The 24,322-nt window shown below is 46.1% G+C and overlaps 1 protein-coding gene across 1 annotated transcript; it reads right to left on the bottom strand.

Annotated features, from left to right (window-relative positions):
• Nucleotides 1-281: 281 nt before the first annotated feature.
• LOC128822733 (protein fem-1 homolog C-like) lies at nt 282-20,040 on the bottom strand. Its single transcript, XM_054004545.1, has 4 exons — nt 20,022-20,040; nt 15,806-16,798; nt 11,528-13,713; nt 282-470 (listed from the first exon to the last, which is right to left on the bottom strand). The coding sequence occupies exons 1-3, from the start codon at nt 20,038-20,040 to the stop codon at nt 12,404-12,406; spliced, it is 2,322 nt and encodes a 773-aa protein (XP_053860520.1). The 3' UTR covers nt 282-470; nt 11,528-12,403.
• Between the last annotated feature and the right edge of the window lie 4,282 nt (nt 20,041-24,322).

Here is a 24,322-nt window from a genome sequence, read left to right as displayed (position 1 = left end):
AAGGGGTTGCCGGCTATTCTTTGCTTGCCACCGAATTTGGGTTCGTCAGTAAGGGTCCCAGAGGGAAGACTCCTGAGCGGGGCTCGCTGTCAAGGCAGCGAGGGCGCCTCCCCGTGAGGAGCTTCCAACAGATAGCCCTTATCCGAGTCACGGCACCAGATTGTTATAAATTGAGGCGAATAATTTGTTCAGCCTTTCGAGAGTCAATCAGAAATTTATTGATTACAGCAAGCGATGGCAAGCAAACAACGCTGGGTGCAGCCGGGGAGTCAGTGCTCCGCCAACGGCTCACACCGTTTCCCCCTTCCCACAGTCTTTTTATACTCTCTTTCTTCCGTGTCCGCGGTATCTCTGGGTGTACTCTGCGCTTGTGCCCTCTGTTGCTAGGGGGTCTTCTTTTACTCTCTGGTGGTCGTTTGAGGAAGGCTCCTCTCTTCTTCCTCTGTGAAAGTCCACGGCCCTGTAATGGTCTTTTCCATATAAGGTTATATGTTATATGCGCCTAAGCTCAGGTCTGGTTATCTACACAAGGTTTCCCCTTTGGATTCCTGTTATTTACACAAGGCTTCCCCTTTGGTTTTCTGTTATCTACACAAGGCTTCCCCTTTTTGTCTTGATGAACAAAGAGTCTTTTCTAACTTATCACACCGCTGCCCGACCATACCCTCCACTGCCGCATTAGCTGCGGCCGCCTCCATCCCGCCGGGTACGTGTGCCCCCACTGCTGCAGCCGCCGTTCCCTTTCCCCCCGCGGCCCCTAGTTTCCCCCCCACATCCCCAGGTGTCCCCCCTACCCCAGCTCCGAGTGTCTCCCCTACCCTGACTCTTGTGGTCCCCCCGGTAGTACCTGCCTCCGCCCCTGTCTACCCTCTCCCACCAGCTGTCGGAGCAGCAGGGATTCCCTTTCCCCCCATCCCCTGCGGAACCCCCCCCTCCGGGTCCTTCTCCCCCCGCTCCACTGGGTACTGCGGTTTCTCCACCGGGTCCCCCCCCCACACCCTACCGGGAGGGAAGCTAATCGGAAAAACCCCTCCCGTTTACACACCAAAGGCTCCAAGCATTAAGTGTACTCCGGCTGGAGCTCTAGTGCTGATTCTAGGACATCTGCCTCTACCTCAGATGACAGTGATTCCTCAGATTCAAACGGTGAATTTGAGGATCCCTGAGTTCAAATCAAAAGGGAAGCAGCTTTGGATAATAACTGGGAGTTCACTGAAGAAATAAATGTCCTTGCCGCTCCAGTTAAATACAGAAGGGGGTGCCCCCAAAATGGAAAACTGTTCCTTACACTGAGCTCAGAGAAAACTGTCGCATTTCCAAAGATTTTGGCCGATATTCCCCATATTTCAAAAATCTCTTACAAGTAACTTTTTCTACTCATGTCCTTGTCCCCCATGACCTCTGGCATGTTATGTCCCTCCTCCTATCACCTACAGAGCTACTTCTGTGGGAATCAATTTGGAAAAAAACAATTAAAAACATTAGTGCAAAATTACCAATCGGAGGCTATCCGAGCTTATCTCACTGTAGAGCACTTGAGAGGGGAAGGAGAATATCAAAACCCACAAGCTCAAGGCCAAAATTTATCCAAAGCTGCTTTAGAGGACATTAAAAATGCTGCTCGGAATGCTTTATTCCAAACACCTGATGGTACTACCCCACAACTAAGTTTTGCTGACATTCGCCAAAGCACTGATGAACCATATATTAAATTCATTGACAGATTAAAGGATACTATTGATAAGCAGGTTGATTACCCAAGGGCTAAATAGGAGCTGCTCAATAAACTAGCAGTATCCAATGCAAACAAAAATTGTAAAAAAAATCATAAGGGCACTCCCTCCAGGCCCTGAACCCACCATTCATCAAATGGTGGAAGCCTGTTCCCGCCTCACAACCACCGAACACATAGTAGCCATGGCTGTCAGCAAAGGAGTAGCTGAAGCCTTTGTAGCACAAAACAAACAGAACATGCGATGCTATAAGTGTAATGAACTTGGTCACCTCAAGGTGAAATGTGATAAGGACTTTGTGCAGAGATACCCCTCCACTGGTGTCATGATCCGCTAAGACAAGCGGGGTGTCGTGATGGTTCATTTACCGATCTCAAAAGTGCAAAAAGGCAAACTGCAGGGGACCATCAGTTTAATCACAACAAATGCACCTTTATTAAGGGCCAACAGCAAATGCGATAGAGGGGACAGAAAAGGAAATAAAGGATAGAAAGAAAAAGAGGGGAAAGGGGATTATAGCTACCACCATCGAGATGGAATCCTCAATGGTCCAGCCACATAGATTCGCCATCGTCCATGGGGATTCACCAAAGTCATCTCAGAAAGTTACAGTTTATATAGTCTTTAGCCAAAGCAAATGGCATCTGGCCAGAAGGTGGGGAAGATTGATGGGCCATTGTGAAGAGACCCCTTGGTCCGTGAAGCAGGTGCAGGCATGCAGGGACAAGCCACCACTTGTCAGAACCTGTTCGAAGTAGTGTTCTGTGGAAGCACAGCGAGCGCACCTGCTAACAGTCACTTGGCAAGCGTCCACCTCGGCCAGGCCAGAACTCCTGTCAGGGGTCTTCAGGGTCCTTGCGAGGGTCGTGAGGCAAATGAAGGAAACTTTGGACCGTCTCTTACAACTGGTTGTCCCTCCACTGCATGCCCAGACTGTAAAGAACATTTTAAACACTGTCTCCAGTTTCAGTATCACCAGCAGGTCCAACGTCAGCCCTCTCAACAGCAGCACCAGGGAAACTTCCCATGGAGCGCAGGGCAGCACTGCACGATGACACCAAATGCCAAGCCGTTCCGTACCCCTTTCCCCACCATCTCAGAGAGCCCAAGAGCAGAGAGTGTTGTGGTGTGATTTCATGGTTTACCCCAGAACCCCGGTTCTCCCCTGAAGTTGTCCTCCCAGGTGTGTCAATCACTCCTCCTTTCCCCACCCTGACCCCTGCTGAGCACTGTCTGTCACTCCTGGCATTCCAGAAGTTTGTCGAGTGATTAGGCAGATTCAAAAGATGCCCTCCACCCCCGGGGGGGCATTGGGCCATCCAGATGTCCTTTGTCCCTTGAGACCTCCTCTCCCATACCTGGTTGGTGGGCTCCCTATCCCTTCCGCCCTCCCCTCCCCCTGGTAAAAGAGAGGGGAACCATGCACTCCGGGGAGTTCTGATGGAGCAGTGACTGGATTCAGAGGCCTGTGGGCCAGAATAAAAGCTCTGGATTAAACCCTCCATCAGAACCGACTCCTTTCCTTCACCATAGCCTTAAAGGCTTCTCCAACAGCAGGAAACCTGAGGAGCAGACGCTCAGCGAGAGGAGGCTCCATCCCGCTGCCACCTGAGCTCCAGCTTGCCTGGACTTGTCTCCATGCACCCAGCTGCAACATCCATCTAGCCAAAAGTGTCTCTGGGGTGAAACACCACAGTTGCTGCTATTTGGTTCAGCAGCAGGGGCCAGACAAGCCAGGGCACGTCCCAGTCTCGATATTGGTAACTCCAATAAGAGAGCAGAGAGCGAGCAGACCCAGGGCCGTGAGGTTTTATCAGGTGTCCCATGGGAGGAGTCTTAAGATCAGATTACAGCCTCCTCAGAAAGGGAAGGCTCAGCTCAGCTTCCAACAGGGTCAATTGCTGCGATCCCCCCATCACCCCGGCAATGGAAACAGGTTTCGCCCCTACGTGTCCCAATGGTATTAGGGTACACTGCGCACCAGTATCAACTAAGGCGTAATATTTTGGTGGTTCTGATGTGCCAGGCCATCGGATCCACACCGTCCAGAAGATCCGGTTTTCCCGTGCCTCTTCCTGGCTAGAGGCAGGGCCCCTCTAACCCTGGTTATTATTTCTTTCCTGGATATACATGGTAGAGGTATCTTCAAGGGGATCTGACAGATCATACTCGGCAGCTTGGTCATGGGAGGTTGAGGCTACTTTCACTTTACTGGAATTCTCTTGGTTAGTGTTTCCCTCCTTGTGTTGACGCACCCGCGCTGCCAGGACAGAAGTAGGTTTTCCATCTTACCTTCCCATGTCTTTCCCATGGTTACGCAGAAAGAACTATAGGTCAGCCCGTGGGGTGTATCCTCTCTCTCTAGCTGGGGAACGTTGAGCTCTGACTTTGGGGCCTGTGACTCGCACTGGTGTAATATGGGAACTGTTCCTCCTCACCTCCTCCCTCATCTCCCTCATCTCCTCTTTGAGTTCCTTGACTACAGTAGAGACATGAGCCTGCATTGGGCCACTGATCATACTTTCATCATTTCTAAGCTTGTTGGTAACAGAGCCCACTGTCTCTCGGTTGGTATCGGCATTAATTGTTGTAATGAAGGTGGTGTATTGAGATGGCCCTAGATTTGCCAGACTCTATAACATTTGTCCTGTGCACCTGACCTTGTCAGAGTCATTATCATGCTGTCTATCCTTCCTAAAGCGTACTTTTAATACTGCTACTTCTCTCAACTGTTGGATCCCTTCTGCAAGGGTTTTACAGTGCATTCTATGGTGGTGTTCCTGCATTCTCTCCTTGTGGACAAATTTCTCTCTGACACTTATTAAAAGCCGCTCCCAGAGGGAAAGGGACCCTGGCTCTTTTACAAAAATCTGATTCATACCTGAGTCCTGGGTCAAGGGTCCCAGATTCCTTGCCTCACTACTATCCAGTTGGATGCCTGTACTTATAAGGTTCTAGACTCGAAGTAGCTAGGTTGTATAAGACTCACGTCCCCGTCGTACAATGTCTTTGTGCGGATTACGGACACTTTCGAACGTCAGGGACTCGGTGATGATTGCAATTTCTGGCTCCTTTGTGGGTTGTGAGGGCCCTCTCTTATCTGGGTGCCCTGGTTTCATTTTAGATCTCCTTGTTTCTACAGGGGTAACTGCTGCTGGCTGTGACTGCCTTTGCAGTTCAGCTGGAACCTGGACAGTTGTAACATCTGTGAGTTCCACTGCTGCACTATTAGACTCTCCCTTTTTGAGGCAGGGGGAGGGCTTTTCATTAGATGGGGAAATGTACTCTTTCAGCATCTTGCGCATCTCCTTCACCAGACCCCCACCCAATCTGGGTAGTTCATATTTGGGGTGGGCTGTGGGGCAGGGTCAGGTTCTGGGGCAGCAGCATCCTTAGTCTTTGGTGCTGTGTTAGGTTCTGGGGTAGGTGTCAGGGTGGTTATCTAAGTTAATCTTCTTTTATCTCTAAATGTTACATAGAACAGGCCTAACAGCAACACTAGCCACTGTATGATATCATTAGTATTTAGAGTGGATCTGAACCCTTCAAAAACTAGTGGGGCAGACCCAAAGAGATGGTTAAAGGGTTGGGAGAAACTTTCCCCTGGTATCATTTCCTTACAGTAGGTGCCATTATTAAAGTAACCCCAAAAACATACAGTTAGTGTGTGGTAGCTGTGAATCCATGTGCCTGTTTTCTAGAGGAAGCTAAAAATCCATTAATTCCTCACCTTATTCACCCATAACACAAACCGGATAACAGCCACAGTAGCCTTGGTTATAGGACCCATGTTTAGATAAGGGCCTGCAAATGGGAGAAATATAGCCACGATTACGTGCCACCTAAACCAGGGTAGGCTGGACCACGTGGTGTCGCTTAACGAGGTTTCTATAGCAGCACACAAGAAATTAGATTACTCAAGAACTGTTATTCCCTTTTTTGTTTCTATGCCCTCGAGCCTCATGTGGGGTGCCAAAATCTGTCTAGGTTTGGAAAGACAGGTGTCTGTTAAAGAAGGCAGGAGCCTCCTCTGAAATGGAAAAAAATGTAGACTCCTTCCCTCTGAATTGTTATAAATTTGAAATTAAGGGGGGCTCTCAGGCAAAAACATGGGAGCAGGAATAACAGTTCTTTATTAGGGAAGAAAATAAAAAGATAAAATAAACAATGTAGTAAACTAAAACAACACTGACAGAGTTAGAATACAACCTGACATCCTGTTGGGCAGGGTGTTGGTAGCAGTCTAATTGGAATTGTGGTTGCAGTCTTTCTGGAGTGTCAGGTGTGGTTCTGTTGGAATAGTGATCCTGTAGAAAAGGGTGCAGTCTTCCTCTGAAGAGGCAGTGGAAGAGGCAGCTGTTCCTCTTGGAAAATTTAGCGCAGAAAAAGCTGTGCTGGTGTGTAGGAATCCCTTGGTCCCCTCTGAACATGGCGGGGAATCCTACATGGACACAGATAAAAGACGAAAGGTGCTCTTCTCCTCGGGACTCAAATCCTGTTTATTATAGGAGCCACCTCAGATCCAGGCGGCGCCTCAGGGGGTAACAGAGGCCAAGGCGTGCCGAGGCGTCTGGTGATGTCCGGAAGAGGCCGAAGGTGTCGTCCAGGGGGGTTTTGAGCCCAGGGAAAAAGGGGTGGGGCGGAACTGGGAAGCCACATCCAATGGGACACAGGTGAGGAGAGGGGGAGGGGGAAGCAGGTCAGGGAGAGACCACCACACCTGAGGCTTTGGGGGGGGAGGGGAAAGGTGTGCAGAATAGACCAATGTGATATGAACTCCATAGTGCAAGATAAAAACTACCCAGTGCAAATTCTCAATCACCCAGTGCAAAACAACAACTAAATAACTATTTAGTGCATTACAACACTGATGGGCCAGAATCTCAAGACTATATGCAGGTAGGAATGCTTGGCTCCTCCCTCTGGGCGGAGCATCTCACAATGCAATGTTATAGTTCTTATCGATCATGCAAGTGACACTCAATGGCCCATTATCAGCAGATGTTTCCCCGGAGGGAGGATTGATTGTGGAAGAGATAAGGAAAAACTGCCTACTTAACACAAGACAACTGCCATACAGATGGCAAATAGAATACATCTTGCTTTTCAATCTAGGACATACTTTAAACAAGATTGTAATGATATGTTTGTTGGTCTCTTCTCCCTAGTAACAAACAGTAGGACAAGAGGAAATGGTCTCAACTTATACCAGGGGAGGTTTAGATTGGATATTAGGAAAAATGTTTTCACTGAATGAGTTGTCAAGCATTTAACAGGCTGCCCAGGGACATGGTTGAGTCACCATCCCTAGAGGTATTCAAAAGATGTGTTGATGTGTCACTTAGGAACATAATTTAGCGATAGACTTCACAGTGCTAGATTAACAGTTGGACTGGATGATCTTAAAGGTGGATCTGGATGATCTTTTCCAACCTACACAATTCTATGATTATAAGTCATCACATCTGGAACAGCACTTCTGCACAAAGAGAATTGGAGAGAGTTGGAAAATTCAGAAAAACAAATTTTACATAGGCATAGTTTAGATAGACGATCAGACACGTCCAGACTGTGAAAAACGCCAATCACTTGTTTTTTAAAATTTTAAAAGTTTATTAGTAATAAAAGAGTTATAAAAATAGTAATAAAATTAGAGTAATAAAAATGTGGACAATTAGGATTAGGACACTACGAGACAATAAAAAGCAAAGAATTACGGACGTCCGGATGGTTTGGGGCACTAAGCTGCCAAAAACATGCCTTGTGAACAAAGGAATAACCCTTAAAAGCAATAGCCTGTTGCATATTCATATATCTCATACATGATGCATAAATTCCTTGCAAATTAAGAATTTTTCTGGTTTTTGTCAACTTCTTCCCCTTAATCCTGGTGTTTCCAATAAAGACGGAGAGAAGGTAGAAGAATGTCTTTTTCCATAAGGAGGCAGTAACTCCTTAGGTTTCCTGTTGCTGTTATCTCTGTGCGAAGAGTTTCTTGATTATCTTATCCCTTTCTTGAGCTAGTAAAAAAATATCTTACATTGCATAGTTTCTATTTTAACATTATGTTGTAACCTAAAACTATATTTAACACACTACTTAAAAAGGATTAATACAGTATTACAAAATAACCCTCCATAATAGATATAGTATTCAATTTAATATTTGCGAAGAGCCAATTATTTAATCTGCATTTTTCACAAGACTAAACATCTATCATCATCTGCAACTACTGAGAGATAAATAATGATGTAATTCTTTACTTCCTAATTAAGAGAATCTATACTTGATTCTGTAAGTCATCTATGTAACAATTATTTTGCCGTGAAAGCTCTGGACCAGTTTTCCTCATCCAGTGCCTCAGCTTGATGCTGTTTGTTACCAATTAAGAATCAATCTTAATAAACTCTGAAATGAAGTGTACACTGCCTTTTAAGTATGACTACTCTGCATAACTATAACAATCTCAAAATTCTGATGCTAATATTCTACAGAACAGAAGACTTTTTAAGACCTCTTTAATAAGAATCTTAACATAATTCTCTCATCCTGGAAGTATTTTTTTCTCTTTTTACATAATGGAAGCAATAGGTAAGAGACTTGAAAAGCTATTAAATAAAATTGTGCAACTTTCTTGGAAAAGTGTCTATTGCTAATTTATTACAAGATCTTGCTAGTTTTATTTATGCTATAAACAAACACACCTATGTTTTGACAGAGCTAATAGCATGCCCAAATACATTTTCTAGAAAAACTGAAAGTGTCTCTTGTATCCTCTAGTTTAAGCCTTTTCCTCACTACTGCCCATCACCAGAATTCAAAGGTTTGGTTGGAGCATAGTAAGAGAATGAAACATGACAGTATGTTTAAGGTATAATAATGAACAAGACGATCAAAGCCTAAATCTGCAACATTCACATTTAACTATTCATACTCAACTGAAAAAGAGGTTCAGCAACCAGTATTACAGTAACCCTGAAGAAAACAGATATATGGACTCAGACAGGTGTTATCCAGAGCATATTTTTAATGTAATCGGCATTTAGAGCCAAAAAAAGAGTAAGAGTAGAGAAATATATTATTCCTTTTTTTTTTTTTTTTTTTACATTATCATTGAAGCTAATTTTAAAAAGAAAATGCAGTATTTCAATACATGGAATTGATATATTTGAGTTTATAATTCAAATATTTCAATCACATGGAATTTTTCTGCACAGGAAGTCTGTGATACAATGGAACACATAGAGTTAGTTAAAACCAAATAAACAATAACTTTTCATTCTGCTTACTGAGGGTTCAACAGTTACTTTCATCCTCATAGCAAAAAGATTTAAACAATGTAAAATAAACTATATTTAAGTCTAGCACATCTCTATCACATTCCTCAGTTACTTTGAAACATTAAATACCACTTCATTGTAGTCACAGAACACAGAAATTAGTGTTGTCTTTGTACTCACGTGTCAATATTTGAGAGTATAAAAGGCATTTCACGCTATAATTCAAAGCACAAGGAAGCTATTTCCAGAGTAGTCATATTCTGCCACTACTAACTTGCAGTTGATGTAAAACTGAGAAGAGGCATATGTCTTTTCTCTTAAGGTTTTTATTCTTTTTTAATACCTCAGTAAAAATTTTGCTATAGCATTCCATTTCTTCTATAAGATAGTGTTTTATAAAAGTGAAAAGAGTTTAATTTCAACCAGTTTCAAAAGAATCCGTAAAAGATTTTTTGGTCTTTCGGTAATATATAAAAATACCTCCTATCCAAGGACTGTTGCAGAGTATGCATGGGAAAAAAACCCACACTCTTGCCTTGCATTTTAAAATGTGCTTTCTACCATGTGCTTAACAATCAGAACCTCAGAGATACTACAGACAGCTGGAATCTTGTTACTGACATAAGCAATATAAAAATAGGAATATAATTTTAGAATTTGACAATAACAGCTTTTTCATTTTTTCTTTTTAACCACAGTATTTTTCATCTTCCTGGCTGAAGTATTTCAGTGGAAGTTCAGGAAGAATGCTTTGAGTATTTGTAAAAAAAAAAAAAAAAAATCTAATTTCAGATGTTTCAACAAGTAATAGGGTATCAATATCCTTGTCTTAAAAAAAAACCCAAAAAACCCTGTGAATTATTTAATAAATTTTTATAGCTATATTTCACCCCTACAGAGCATACAATTTTTTCCTCAATGTTCTCAATATCTTTATGGGCTGACAACTTGGGTGCAATGCAGTTTAATTATTACAAATAAGAAAAAAATAAATCAGCCAATTTAATACAAGTTTACTGCTGCAGATTTGCAAGAGAAACAAATAGGATTTTCTTATACACAGAATTTCATACAGTATAGGTATATCATGGAACAAACACATGAAAGTGGTTTCAAAATAAGAGTTTAAAAGTGGCAATATACAAACAGCATTACTTTCAACATATCTTTATTTAAAAGTATTACAATATTCTCCCCAAGAATGGCTAAACCTGTTGGCTCCACACTGAATACTAAGAGAAAACACAAAACAGCCAAGAAGCGAGGACGAACTTTTTTTTTTTATGTATACTCTTTTATACTCTCAAGACATTCTTAGTCAACTTAAATCACAAAAGAAAAATACTCCAACATCAAATTTAAAAAAAACTCTCCTAAATAATTTTTCTTTTTATCTACTTAATTTGGCTTTTAAATACCTCTATCACCAATAAAAGCCTAAATCAACTTGTTGAGTTTCTGGAGCAAGAAACCCATTTACGGCCCATCACTGAAATGAAACACCAAGTCAACAATATTCAATATGCTGGAATACTAAATTTGCAGGTAAACTATATTCTACTCAACACAAATTAATTTCACTTAGACATTCGCAGGACTAATGTGCCATCATAAATTCTACTGCTGATCAACAGTAAAGTGCTGAATTATATTAAATACCTGAATCTCACCCTCCTTTATGAAATTCTTTTATAGATTCTTATCAAGTCAAAAGAGCCCTTTCGGTTGTAAAAGTTAAGCTATTATGCAAATATTATAAAAATAGGTAAGTTTAATTAGGAACTATATATTCACACAACAAACTGTTTTTTCTTAAGTACAGCTGACATAATAAGAGATAGGAAAAACATGCATTTATAAACATATTTAAAATTAAGAAGAGGACACACTGCTATAGAATTTCTATTACTCTGCCATACAGCCATTTACTATGTTATATCGATACTGGTGATGCCTATATTTCTGGACTGATAAGAATCACACCACCAACGTGCTTTAGTTTCTTTTGTAGCTAAAGAAGTTGATTTGCAAATTTAAACTATGGCATGCACTTTAATAAGAAATAGATGAAATGTATAATTAAGTTTCTGGTTCAACTTTGAACAAGCTTTATATCTAGTCACATAACCAACACAAGCAAGATATTAGTGCAAAAGGGAAGCTGTCAGTTGTACATGATGAGTACTCTTTCCCTAACTGCATGATGTGAGAGAACAATTATCAGATTAAAAGTTCAAGTGGATTAACATGAGAACAAGAGATATTTTTTTCTCCCAAACTTAGCACTGACTTCCAGAGGATCAACAGGAAAGCAACATCAGTTACAGCTAGAATAAAAAAGTTAAACCCTAGTTCAGAAAGGTGATATGTGTGACATTCACATTCTCTGGACAGAGAGACATAATTCTGTCACTCAGGATTTCTTGGAGAAGCACAGAGAGAAGAAAAGAAAACAATCTTTATCTCCGCTCCTTTGTTTTCCCCATGTGGAATGTGGTAATGGAGATTGTTTACCTGAAGTGATTGCTTGATTGGATTCTGGTGAAGGTTGTTTGGGTTCAATGACCAATCAGATCCAGCTGTGTCTTGGACTCACAGCAGAGAGTCACGAGTTTGTTAGTTAGATAGGTAAGTAAGAAGTATGTAGAATAGTATAGTATCTCTTTAAATAGTATATTAATGTAATATAGTATAGTTTTAATAAAGTTATCCTTCAGCCTTCTGATCTGGAGCCAGACATCATAATTTTTTCCCTGGATCCGGGGTTCGCTGCATTTTACTATAGATATGTAGGTACAAAATTTGTAATGCTATGAAGGCAGCATGCTCAAAAAGAGCTCCAAACAAAACTGCAAATCAAAATGGGCATTTAATTTGAAATTGGCCAACTGCTGCATAGAATTGTTCATCACAGTCACATTTAAGTCAGTGCATAGAGAAGATAAAAAGCACTTATGGTAGTTGCAAATATTAACAAGTCCATAGAAAAAGAACAGAGTAAAAGTAGAAATGCTCAAGCAAAACCAAAAAAAGATGACCCTCCAACTGTATAAAATCCACACAACAGTTGTAGTAAAAAGAAATCAGTGGAAAATATTCAACTCAGTCCTAAACACCTGACAGGAAAAAAGGACCAGAATAGACAAACCAATGGCAAACAATTTTAGGAGTCTAAATATAGCACTATATTTCTAAATAATCCACAAAATATCATGTATGGCATATTCAAATATTGGTTAACCAACTCTGCAGATGCAATTCTAACATTGCTTTAGAAAATGAGAGCATGATGGAGCAAACTAAAGGAATACTGATATATTGCAACAGTGCACAAGAAAAACATTGTCACCAAGCCATGCTTCAACAACAGCACTCTGTGCCTGCACACTATTATCTATGAAGCAAAACAAATTTCTCTAGCTTTTCAGGGATGTGCCCTGCATAGCATATGTTATGATTCACTATAACACAAGCAGCAAGACATTGCAATGTAGTATGATTTATAGGATGGATTAAGTTTTTTGCTATTTTTTTCTCATCCAGTAGATCGCTAGCAGTTTGTTTATACAAGTTTGTGGCATCAAAGTGTGAACCTGACTTGATAAGAAAATTCATTATTCCTAGGTGGTTGTTCAGTGCAGCAATATGTAAAGGACTGTTGTTATCAGAGTCTCTGACATTTATATTAGCACCACATTCCACCAGGATAGCAGTAACTTGTAGAGAGGGGAATTTACAAACTGGGTAGCGACCCACACATGTAGTATTCTTGTCAACAGCAAGATGAAGTGGACTGAAGTTATTCTTCCCTCTAGGCTGAAGCTTAAGAAACTTATATATAGTCTGTTTCTTAAAATGCTCCTGTTCTGAGGTGCAAGGTACTTTTTCCAACAAGCAAATTAAATGCAAAATGATAGAAAGTGCTTTGTTTAGCTGTATTGGATCAGGAGGACACTGGATTTGTTTCATGGCCCGCTCTATTTCAAGAACACTTTTGCATAGTATACCCATTAGATCATCAAATGCGACAGTAGCGCCTAGCAGGCCTTTTGCCTTGTCCTGCAGCATGAAGGAGAAGAGTTCAGCAAATGACAGTAAACTGCTGGCTGTCATAGGGTTCAGTGGATCTAGATTGCTCTGCTGCATGTCCAAAGCATATTTCCATAAGTTGATGCATCGTTTAAAGTTTCCAGAGTCTGCATAGACAGCACCTCTGTACCTAATATAGTAGGATGTATCTGGGTGAGAAGGACCAAGAATACGTTCTCTAATTAATAGTGCTTGCATTCTCATCTCATCGGGATCTGCAATAAGATTTTCTAGCTCTTCTAAGCTGTTTACTTCTTTAGCATAATCATAGGCCATAATTAGTGTTTGTGGTACAGGTCTGTTCAGGATACTAATCCTATCATTGTATCTCATTTCCATAGCTTGCTTCCAGTATTTCAAAGCACCAAGCAGATCTCTCTTTTTGTCCACAAATGTTGCTCCTAGAAGTTCCAGAGCATTTATACATTCTGTCTTACTAGTCTGTTCATGTTGGGTCAGGAAGTCCACAATATTTGTGTGGCCTGTCACACTGGCTGACAGAAGAGGAGTCATTCCATAGCCATCCTTTTCCATCTTAGCACAATACTTGAGAAGCATCTTCATGATCTCTAAACTTCCAGATTCTGCACAGTCATGTAATGCAGTGTTTCCTAGCAAAAGAAGAAAAACAATTACATAAATTATAATCAAATTATAGTCCAGATATCACCCCATTAATAGGTAAAAAAAAGAAAAAAGCTTTGACATCTACAAACTATGAAAGGCTTAAATGACAAGTTAAAAACATTCAAGATCTGATTAAAACATCACAGATACCACACAGTTATACAAACCAAAAATGCTTGACATTATTACCCAAAAGAATTAAACAGATTTTAAGGACATGTCTCATTATTCAAAACTTAAACCAGAATTCTCTACCACATGAGAAATTTTGTATCTGCTTTCAAGTATAAAACAGAAACCTAAGCTTGCCAACTTAAGCGGTTATATTTTCCCTTCTTCCCTCGTCAAATTTCCTTCATCCCTATCTCTATCCATAATATAAAATAAAAAATAAGATCTGTATAAAAATTAAAGCTGGGCTAACTCAACACTGGCCTTGCTCACTGATATACTGTAGCTCTTCCTCTCTCTTTCATCCAAAGCCTTTAATTAAAGTGTTCCAAAGTAATAATTGTACATAAAGGCAAATACAGCTCATCACAACAGGCCCTTCATATCAGCTGGCGCCTCAGAGACTGCCAGAATATTCTGAGGGACCAACTTATTTTGTCAAGCCTATGTATACACACAGACAAACTAGTACTTTATTAGGTCTCTATTCTCAAGTCCCACATAAACCCCTCCTCTGCTCAGGATTCCCAAAAGTTAAAAAAACAAAAGAACAAAAGCAACATGCACGCGCGCAAACGAGAAAACTTCATTCTTTTCTTGAGCTGTTCCTGGCAGATCACTTTCCCCTGATGATTCTGCGCAGTTCAGGTCTGGGTGCTTGTTTCTTGGTTTGTACTTGTGGAAGTACTGGCTGATGTGAGGGTGTCAGCGGGCTTTGATGTGTGGTAGGGCTTCACGTTCTTTGCTGGGACCTTAGATGCAAGGTAGTTAGGATTTCAGTAAGTTTTTGGTCTCGTGCTTCTGCTTGTGCCGCTTGTGCTTTTGCTTGCGCTACCTGTGCTGTAAGAACCCTTTCAATTTTCTCTCCTAGAGTTTCTCCAAGTTCATTTACTCGAACTGTTGCTACATGCTGTGGGCTCCCAAATTTGTTGCAGGCATCAATCATTTCAGGCACTGTAGGTCTTTCTTTTCCCAGGGCTTTGATGACTCTCTTGCATTCCGCGTTTGCATTATTTTCAATGATGTCCCGTATCACTATTGGACGGGCTATATCATCACCACATTGTCTCTCTGCTGCTTGGATCACCCGGTCCACAAATGAGGTGAATGGTTCAGATGACTCTTGACTAATTAGATTGTAGGCTTTTTCAAAACTTCCTGCAGGCTGAACTTGCAGAAAAGCTTTGCGAGCCATCTTTTTGATGTCATCTAACACCATTCTGGGTAAATTCACTTGATTTTCATTCTGGTCATCAGGTGGGTCACCTATTAGCTTAGACAGGGTGAGGGCACGAAGGTCTGCATCAGTACATTGTCTATAAGTGTTTAGTACCCCTGTAAGCAGTCTCTTCCATTTAAGTTCCCATAGTATATACTGTGAGTCTGTAAGAATTATACCAGCAAGATTTTTACAGTCATTTGGTGTGAGTGTATGTCCTTCCAGGGTACTTTTCAGCAGTTGTCTAAAATATGGAGAGGAGATACCATTGTCCTTTATTGCTTTTTGCAATTCTTTCACCTCATGAGATGGGATAGCTGTCCAAGTTCTGGGACCACCGGCTTGCTGGCTGAATATCACAGGCAGTGATATAGGGTTTAGACTTTCCTCTTTGCAAATGTCACGTGTGATTTCATGCCAGTCTGTCAGTTGAAGATTATCAAAACTTTTCTGGGGATTTTCTGAATTTGCGATTGATGCTGGTGACTTTTCAGCATTAAGAGGGTTGGCATTTGGAAATGCAACACAGTTCTCTATGTGTCCTGTATTTGTCAAAGTGGCTGTCACATTCAACCCTCCCCCTTCTCGTTGCACGGTTTGTGTGCTTGGTTGTAGTCCAGTCCTGCTTGGGTCAGGTGCAGGATGCGGTGGCAGCAGCAGGGACGCGGGGGGAGGAGGCACGGTACTCGGTGGCGATGGAGGCAGGTGAAAGGTGGCTGGAGGCTGCGGCTGCGCAGGAACTGCTGGTGGCTGTAGCGTTGGGGTTTCCAGAGGCTGTGCGAGGCGCGCTGCAGTGGGGGCTACTTGTGATGAGGCTGTAGCAGGATCCGGCTGGGCTGGTGGTGTGGGCGGAGACAGTTGTAGATGCGGTAAACCCGGAAGTTGTGGCGGTGCGGGCTGGTGTCCTGCGGCTGGAATTGGGAGCGGTGGTGCTGGCGTGGGAGGGCACAGTGATGTCAGCTGGGGGTAGACTGCAGCATGGAGCGTGTGGCAACCGTGAGGCTGGATCAAAGGCGTGGCGGAGGCGGCGTGGGACGGCGGCAGTGTCGCGGTGTGAGGCAGGTCTTCCGAGGATCGCAGGGACTGCGCATGTGGGGGGCGTGTCACGGGATCCGCGTGGTGAGGCATCATGGCGGCCACCTCGGGGAGCGCAGCAGGGACCGCGTCTGTGGCCACAGAAGGGAACGCCAGGGCGTCGCTGCCCGCAGGGGATGGCAGCGCTGCGGCGTGAAGCCCCGGAGCGCCACTGTGCGATGGGGGTGGGTCGGGCCGCGGCAGTGCCGCGGCGCTCTGAGCCGGCAGCGGCGCCGCAGACAGAGGTGCACTGGGGGGTGCAGGGGCAGAGGGCTGGGCTGCTGTCGCGATCTCGGTGGTGGCCGTGGTCCCTGGCGTAGCTTCAGCGGTGGCAGGAACGGGAGGGCTGGCTAGGGATCGCCGCGGAGAGGGGACAGGGCGTGGAGGGCCAGCCGGCGTCTGTGCCGCAGAACTCAGCCGCTGGTAGCTTGCAAGCTGTGCTGGGGCAGGGGCTGGGCGGTCGGGGAGGCACGGGACTGTTGCACGGGGGATGTCGGAGGGGGGTGGTGACAACGGTGGGGGAGCCACAGTGCGGGAGGCACGGGGCGGCTTGGTGGGCTGGACCACTCCGTCCCGCGGCACAAAAGACGCTGTCGTGGTCAGCACTGAAATGAACAGGGCTAATGCCTTTATTAATGTTCAGCTCTTTATTAAAAAGATCAACTGGGCAGGGGGCTCGACGCAAAGCTCGCCCCCGCGGTCGTAGCTTTCCCAGGCAGCCGAAAGGAAGAAGGCGTGCAGGGTCTGTCACTGGAGTCCCGAGAGGCAGCTGTCCTTTCTTCTTTCCTTGTGGCACACCCGTGGCCCGAGGATGAGGAGGCGTGGCGTGCAGAGTCTGTTGCTGAAGTCCAGAACAACAGCTGTCCCCGCTCCTTCCGTGGTGGCAGCACCAGGGCTCTCTGTCTCTGTCACCCTGCTTCTCAGAGCCTAATCTAGTCTGTTCTTTCTTAGGTGATGGCGACGGTTAAAAGTCAATCAGGGGATGTGTTTCCCTCTTCCTCAGCTAGGGCATTTGTCTAGACTCCTCTATTGTGTTCAGTTTTTTATTTATATTCCTTTTTATCTCCTAAAAATACTCCCATGATCCTAAGGGGTTTTTATTTGCATGTTAGTCCCAGAATGGCAGCGTGGAGGGGTGGGAGGCCAGTTATCTCCAGGTAGTTTAGAGAAAACAAACAGAGCAATTAGCTAATTAGCATTTCAATATCGGTACTTAGCTAGAGTTAGTAGTTTCTGTTAGTGTTGCCATGGGAACTAGGAAGGCCCTGCCGGCATCTCTGGGGAACACGTGGAAACTGTTCATAACAAATCCCTCCTCTATTTCTTTGATCGGGCTTAAGCCCGCATCAACTTACAGTCTTTGGCTTTTGAGGGCTAACTTATTTTGGCTTTTGTATGCTTTTACTCATGTCTGATGGTAATTCTCGTGTCCTTTAGAAACCAAGTAAGACTTAATAATATTCTAATTACAATTTTTTTCAGTTAACTCCTTTGGCTAAAGGACACTTAGTCTTATTAAACAATTACCAAGTACTTAAACCTTTACTATGGTACTTTAACTCAGAAACAGTTATTAACACTTTACTGTATATATGTCTCTAGCAAGTCTTCCTTAAAGTTAATTTTAAGTCCTCTGGTTTCTTAATTACTGTCCATGCACAAGAGGAGGCAGGTGACACTGTTGGGTCTGGTGTCTGGGGGTGGCACTGGTCCTTTGACTCTGGTGACGTGGGTCCAGCCTTTTTCTTGGGTCCGTACGGCAGTGTGTGTGGTGAGTAGTACCTGGAAAGGTCCTTCGAATTTGGGGGTTAATGGAGTGGTAGTGTACCAGGACTTTATCAACACCCAATCCCCAGGACTGATGTGGGCATTGGCGTCCAGAGGGGAAGTTTGGGAGAGATACCCCTTCTTTCGGAGGCCTTCTAGGGATTTTCCTATGACCTCTAAATATTTCTGAGTTGCTGCCTCCCCTTCCAGATAATCTGCTGTACTGAAAGGGGTGATTAAAAAAAAGGGAGTCCAAACATTATTTCATAGGGAGAGACCCCTATGTCGGACCGAGGTCTGGTACTGATGCGCAAGAGAGCGAGAGGTAAACACCTGAGCCAATTCATCTTTGTTTCTTCAATTAATTTAGTTAACACATTTTTAAGAGTTTTATTCATCCTTTCCACTCTTCTAGAGCTTTGAGGATGCCATGGGGTGTGCAATCTCCACCTTATCCCCAGGGCTTTTGTTACTTGATGTAAAGTTTGAGCGACAAAATGTGGACCTCGGTCCAAGTCAATGTTATTGACTAGCCCATATCGTGGTATGATGTTTTCTAAGATTATTCTTGCAACTTCCTGCACAGTTTCCTTTTTGGTTGGGAAAGCCTCCACCCAGTGAGTGAGGTGATCCACGATCACTAGTAAATGTCTGTACTTTAATTTTCCCTTGCAGGATCAACTTTTGGGCTTCTTTTATCAGGATAGCTGCTGCTGCTGCGATTACTTGCAGGCAAGTTGGCCATCCTCTGGCTACTGGGTCTAGTAGTTTTGAGAGGTAGGCTATTGGCTTTTTTTGTCTTTCCCACTTAAATACATTCTTGGGGCTTCTTTGAGCAACTCATTCATGTGCTTTTCTTGCCAGTACTCTATCTTTTCTAGTTTTTGTCTAATATCGGGTCAGGATTTGGTGACAAACTAGACCTTTAAGAGGACTTGACCCTCTGGGCTATCTGGGTCTATATTTGAATATAACTGGAAATTTCGTTTTAGTCGGTTAAGCCAAATTGCCGGGGTCTCATCCTTCTCCTGAGTACCATCAAAGGCCAATTTTGTGTTGCTTCCCCTAGGGATACTCTTTGATCCTTCTTATCATGAGGGACCTATAGTCTCTCATGTTTTGCCTACCTTCTTGCTGGCTGGGACTTCAGTTGGGGTCCACCAAGGGCATCCCCTGGTTCCCTGGGGGCCCCAATCCACCCTCTCTTTCCCATATCTTCACCCCTGCCGCTCGGAACATCTGGACCTCTCTCGGAGAGAACAGAATGCTTAGAATAGCTCAGGTCTCCCCAGGTACAAATACTCAGCCCTAGAAATTGGTCCAACTGGCTAGATATTCCAACGGGGTCTTCCACTAAATTTCTTAGCTCTTTCCCAAATCCCCGGACTTCGGAAGCTGCCAAAGGTGCATCCACAAACCTAACTCCCCCAGCTGCTCTACCCATAGGAACCCCTCTAAGGGGAAAGAGCCCCTCCACCCTTGGTGCTTTGGATTGGGTGCTACAATACGGCCCTTTTTCTAAGACACCAGGCAGGGAAATAGTAGTGGAGACAGACACTGGAGGCCAGGGGGCATGCCAGGTGGTGAACCAACACTGGGCAAGGGTGGCCTCAGCTCCCAAGTGGGAGGAGGCAAGGAAACTCCAGCTGGAGAAGGGGAAGAGGGAGTTGGGGAGATGGTTGAGGAAACTAGGGGAAGGGACGATGGAACAGAGGTGGGAAAATGGGGGAAAGGAATAAGGGACTCAATAGGAGGGGCTGAAGGACCAACTTCTTTGTAACTTGCATATTCTCAGTCTCATTATCTATAGAATTCTCCAGCCAGCAAGCCGCATAAGATAGTTGTTCTACAACAAGGTTCTCTCGGTTTGTTTTTTTTTGTTTTTTTGTTTTTTTTTTTTTTTTATTGTTTTTTTTTTGTTTATTTTGTTGTTGTTTTTGGTTTTTTGTTTGTGTTGGTTTAACTGATTACACATCCACTGATCTCGGGATCCATACCACGGCCACTCTCCCTATAATTCTAACTTCGGCCATACTTCTATACTATAATGTATCATCTTACTCTTGTCTAGACCCTTCATGGTCTCCCGAGAATCCCATTAGTCTAACAGTTGCCCCAAGGGGCTGTTATGGGGAATTCTCTTTTCTTTGGAAGGATTTGCTCCTTTACTATAACCTCATCCCATCTTCAGGCCTCAAAAAGAAAAAAAAATACATACCTTAAATGGGGCTTCTATCTAAAATGGAATATGCTGACAGGCAGCTAAAGCTCATCTGGCCCCTACCAACTTCGTATTTTGAATCACTTGACTAAAATCAATCTCTTAACTTAATTCCCATTCTTGGTCCTACCCACTTGGCACTTTACATTGTCTCTTGGCCAGGACAATCACAAGTCACACTCTCATCTATTGTCTTCAGTTCTTTTTCTCTCTGGCCTAAGTTTTGAACTTCTTGATGGATTTTCTAGGCTTGTACCCCTGTTAAGTCCTACCCAAACTCTTACGTGGCCTTTTGCCTACCCTTCTTACTAGGCTTAGGAAGCTTGGTCTCCCCGCCGAGGTAAGGTCGAACGTCCTGCCGAGCCTTACACTCGAACTCCGGCCAAGCCCCCTTGCCTGACCCTATTAGGCTTGGGAAGCTTGGTTTCCCTGCCGAGATAAGGTCGAAAGTCCTGCTGAGCCTTACACTCGAACTCCGGCCAAGCCCCCTTGCCTGACTCTCCGACTAGGCTTGGGAAGCTTGGTCTCCCTGCCGAGATAAGGTCGAACGTCCTGCCGAGCCTTACACTCGAACTCCGGCCAAGCCCCCTTGCCTGACTCTCCTACTAGGCTTGGGAAGCTTGGTCTCCCTGCCGAGGTAAGGTCGAACGTCCTGCCGAGCCTTACACTCGAACGCCGGCCAAGCCCCCTTGCCTGACCTTACTTGGCTTGGGAAGCTCGGTCTCCCTGCCGAGGTAAGGTTGAACGTCCTGCCGAGCCTTACACTCGAAGTCCGGCCAAGCCCCCTTGCCTGACTCTCCTACTAGGCTTGGGAAGCTTGGTCTCCCTGCCGAGGTAAGGTCGAACGTCCTGCCGAGCCTTACACTCGAACTCCGGCCAAGCCCCCTTGCCTGACTCTCCTACTTGGCTTGGGAAGTTGGTCTCCCTGCCGAGGTAAAGTCGAACGCCCTGCCGAGCCTTACACTCGAACGCCGGCCAAGTCCCCTTGCCTGACTCTCCTAGTAGGCTTGGGAAGCTTGGTCTCCCTGCCGAGGTAAGGTCGAACTTCCTGCCGAGCCTTACACTCAAACTCCGGCCAAGCCCCCTTGCCTGACCTTACTTGGCTTGGGAAGCTTGGTCTCCCTGCCGAGGTAAGGTTGAACGTCCTGCCTAGCCTTACACTCGAACTCCGGCGAAGCCCCCTTGCCTGTCCCTACTTGGCTTGGGAAGCTTGGTCTCCCTGCCGAGGTAAGGTTGAACGTCCTGCCGAGCCTTACACTCGAACTCCGGCCAAGCCCCCTTGCCTGACTCTCCTACTAGGCTTGGGAAGCTTGGTCTCCCTGCCGAGGTAAGGTCGAACGTCCTGCCAAGGCTTACACTCGAACTCCGGCCAAGCCCCCTTGCCTGACTCTCCTACTGGGCTTGGGAAGCTTGGTCTCCCTGCCGAGGTAAGGTCGAACGTCCTGCCGAGCCTTACACTCAAACTCTGGCCAAGTCCCCTTACCTGACTCTCTTACTAGGCTTGGGAAGCTTGGTCTCCCTGCCGAGGTAAGGTCGAACGTCCTGCCGAGCCTTACACTCGAACTCCGGCCAAGCCCCCTTGCCTGACTCTCCTACTAGTCTTGGGAAGCTTGGTCTCCCTGCCGAGGTAAGGTCGAACGTCCTGCCGAGCCTTACACTCGAACTCCGGCCAAGCCCCCTTGCCTGACTCTCCTACTAGGCTTGGAAAGTTGGTCTCCCTGCCGAGGTAAGGTCGAACGCCCTGCCGAGCCTTACACTCGAACGCCGGCCAAGTCCCCTTGCCTGACTGTCCTACTAGGCTTGGGAAGCTTGGTCTCCCTGCCGAGGTAAGGTCGAACTTCCTGCCGAGCCTTACACTCGAACTCCGGCCAAGCCCCCTTGCCTGACCTTACTTGGCTTGGGAAGCTTGGTCTCCCTGCCGAGGTAAGGTTGAACGTCCTGCCTAGCCTTACACTCGAACTCCGGCGAAGCCCCCTTGCCTGTCCCTACTTGGCTTGGGAAGCTTGGTCTCCCTGCCGAGGTAAGGTCGTACGTCCTGCCGAGCCTTACACTCGAACTCCGGCCAGGTCCCCTTGCCTGACTCTCCTACTAGGCTTGGGAAGCTTGGTCTCCCTGCCGAGGTAAGGTCGAACTTCCGGCCGAGCCATACACTCGAACTCCGGCCAAGCCCCCTTGCCTGACTCTCCTACTAGGCTTGGGAAGCTTGGTCTCCCTGCCGAGGTAAGGTCGAACGTCCGGCCAAGCCGTACACTCGAACTCCGGCCAAGCCCCCTTGCCTGACTTTACTTGGCTTGGGAAGCTTGGTCTCCCGCCCGAGGTAAGGTCGAACGTCCTGCCAAGCCTTACAGTCGAACTCCTGCCAAGCCCCCTTGCCTGTCCCTACTTGGCTTGGGAAACTTGGTCTCCCTACCGAGGTAAGGTCGAACGTCCTGCCGAGCCTTACACTCGATCTCCGGCCAAGCCCCCTTGCCTTACCCTCCTACTAGGCTAGGGAATCTTGGTCTCCCTGCCGATGTAAGGTCGAATATCCTGCCGAGCCTTACATTCGAACTCCGGCCAAGCCCCCTTGCCTGACCTTACTTGGCTTGGGAATCTTGGTCTCCCTGCCGAGGTAAGGTTGAACGTCCTGCCGAGCCTTACACTCGAACTCCGGCCAAGGCCCCTTGCCTGTCCCTACTTGGCTTGGGAAGCTTGGTCTCCCTGCCGAGGTGAGGTCGAACGTCCTGCCGAGCCTTACACTCGAACTCCGGACAAGCCCCCTTGCCTGACTCTCCTACTTGGCTTGGGAAGCTTGGTCTCCCTGCCGATGTAAGGTCGAACGTCCTGCCGAGCTTACACTCGAACTCCGGCCAAGCCCCCTTGCCTGACTCTCCTACTAGGCTTGGGAAACTTGGTCTCCCTGCCGAGGTAAGGTCGAACTTCTGGCCGAGCCTTACACTCGAACTCCGGCCAAGCCCCCTTGCCTGACTCTCCTACTAGGCTTGGGAAGTTGGTCTCCCTGCCGAGGTAAGGTCGAACGCCCTGCCGAGCCTTACACTCGAACGCCGGCCAAGTCCCCTTGCCTGACTCTCCTACTAGGCTTGGGAAGCTTGGTCTCCCTGCCGAGGTAAGGTCGAACTTCCTGCCGAGCCTTACAGTCAAACTCCGGCGAAGCCCCCTTGCCTGACCTTACTTGGCTTGGGAAGCTTGGTCTCCCTGCCGAGGTAAGGTTGAACGTCCTGCCTAGCCTTACACTTGAACTCCGGCGAAGCCCCCTTGCCTGTCCCTACTTGGCTTGGGAAGCTTGGTCTCCCTGCCGAGGTAAGGTCGAACGTCCTGCCGAGCCTTACACTCGAACTCCGGCCAAGCCCCCTTGCCTGACTCTCCTACTAGGCTTGGGAAGCTTGGTCTCCCTGCCGAGGTAAGGTCGAACGTCCTGGCAAGCCTTACACTCGAACTCCGGCCAAGCCCCCTTGCCTGACTCTCCTACTGGGCTTGGGAAGCTTGGTCTCCCTGCCGAGGTAAGGTCGAACGTCCTGCCGAGCCTTACACTCGAACTCTGGCCAAGTCCCCTTACCTGACTCTCTTACTAGGCTTGGGAAGCTTGGTCTCCCTGCCGAGGTAAGGTCGAACGTCCTGCCGAGCCTTACACTCGAACTCCGGGCAAGCCCCCTTGCCTGACTCTCCTACTAGGCTTGGGAAGCTTGGTCTCCCTGCCGAGGTAAGGTCGAACGTCCTGCCGAGCCTTACACTCGAACTCCGGCCAAGCCCCCTTGCCTGACTCTCCTACTAGGCTTGGGAAGTTGGTCTCCCTGCCGAGGTAAGGTCGAACGCCCTACCGAGCCTTACACTCGAACGCCGGCCAAGTCCCCTTGCCTGACTCTCCTACTAGGCTTGGGAAGCTTGGTCTCCCTGCCGAGGTAAGGTCGAACGTCCTGCCGAGCCTTACACTCGAACTCCGGCCAAGCCCCCTTGCCTGACCTTACTTGGCTTGGGAAGCTTGGTCTCCCTGCTGAGGTAAGGTTGAACGTCCTGCCTAGCCTTACACTCGAACTCCGGCGAAGCCCCCTTGCCTGTCCCAACTTGGCTTGGGAAGCTTGGTCTCCCTGCCGAGGTAAGGTCGTACGTCCTGCCGAGCCTTACACTCGAACTCCGGCTAAGT

This window comes from Vidua macroura, assembly GCF_024509145.1.
Source record: "Vidua macroura isolate BioBank_ID:100142 chromosome W unlocalized genomic scaffold, ASM2450914v1 whyW_random_scaffold_38, whole genome shotgun sequence".
Lineage (NCBI taxonomy): Eukaryota > Metazoa > Chordata > Aves > Passeriformes > Viduidae > Vidua > Vidua macroura.
The sequence above is the reverse complement of the archived record's forward strand: the minus strand, read 5'-3'. Positions and strand labels throughout refer to the sequence as shown.

What these genes read in the sequence shown, in the direction of transcription:
- LOC128822733 (XM_054004545.1), bottom strand. An exon ending in CCTGCCTCCATCGCCACCGA is followed by an intron (nt 13,714 to 15,805) that starts GTACCGTGCCTC and finishes TTCTTTTGCTAG; the next exon opens with GAAACACTGCATTACATGAC.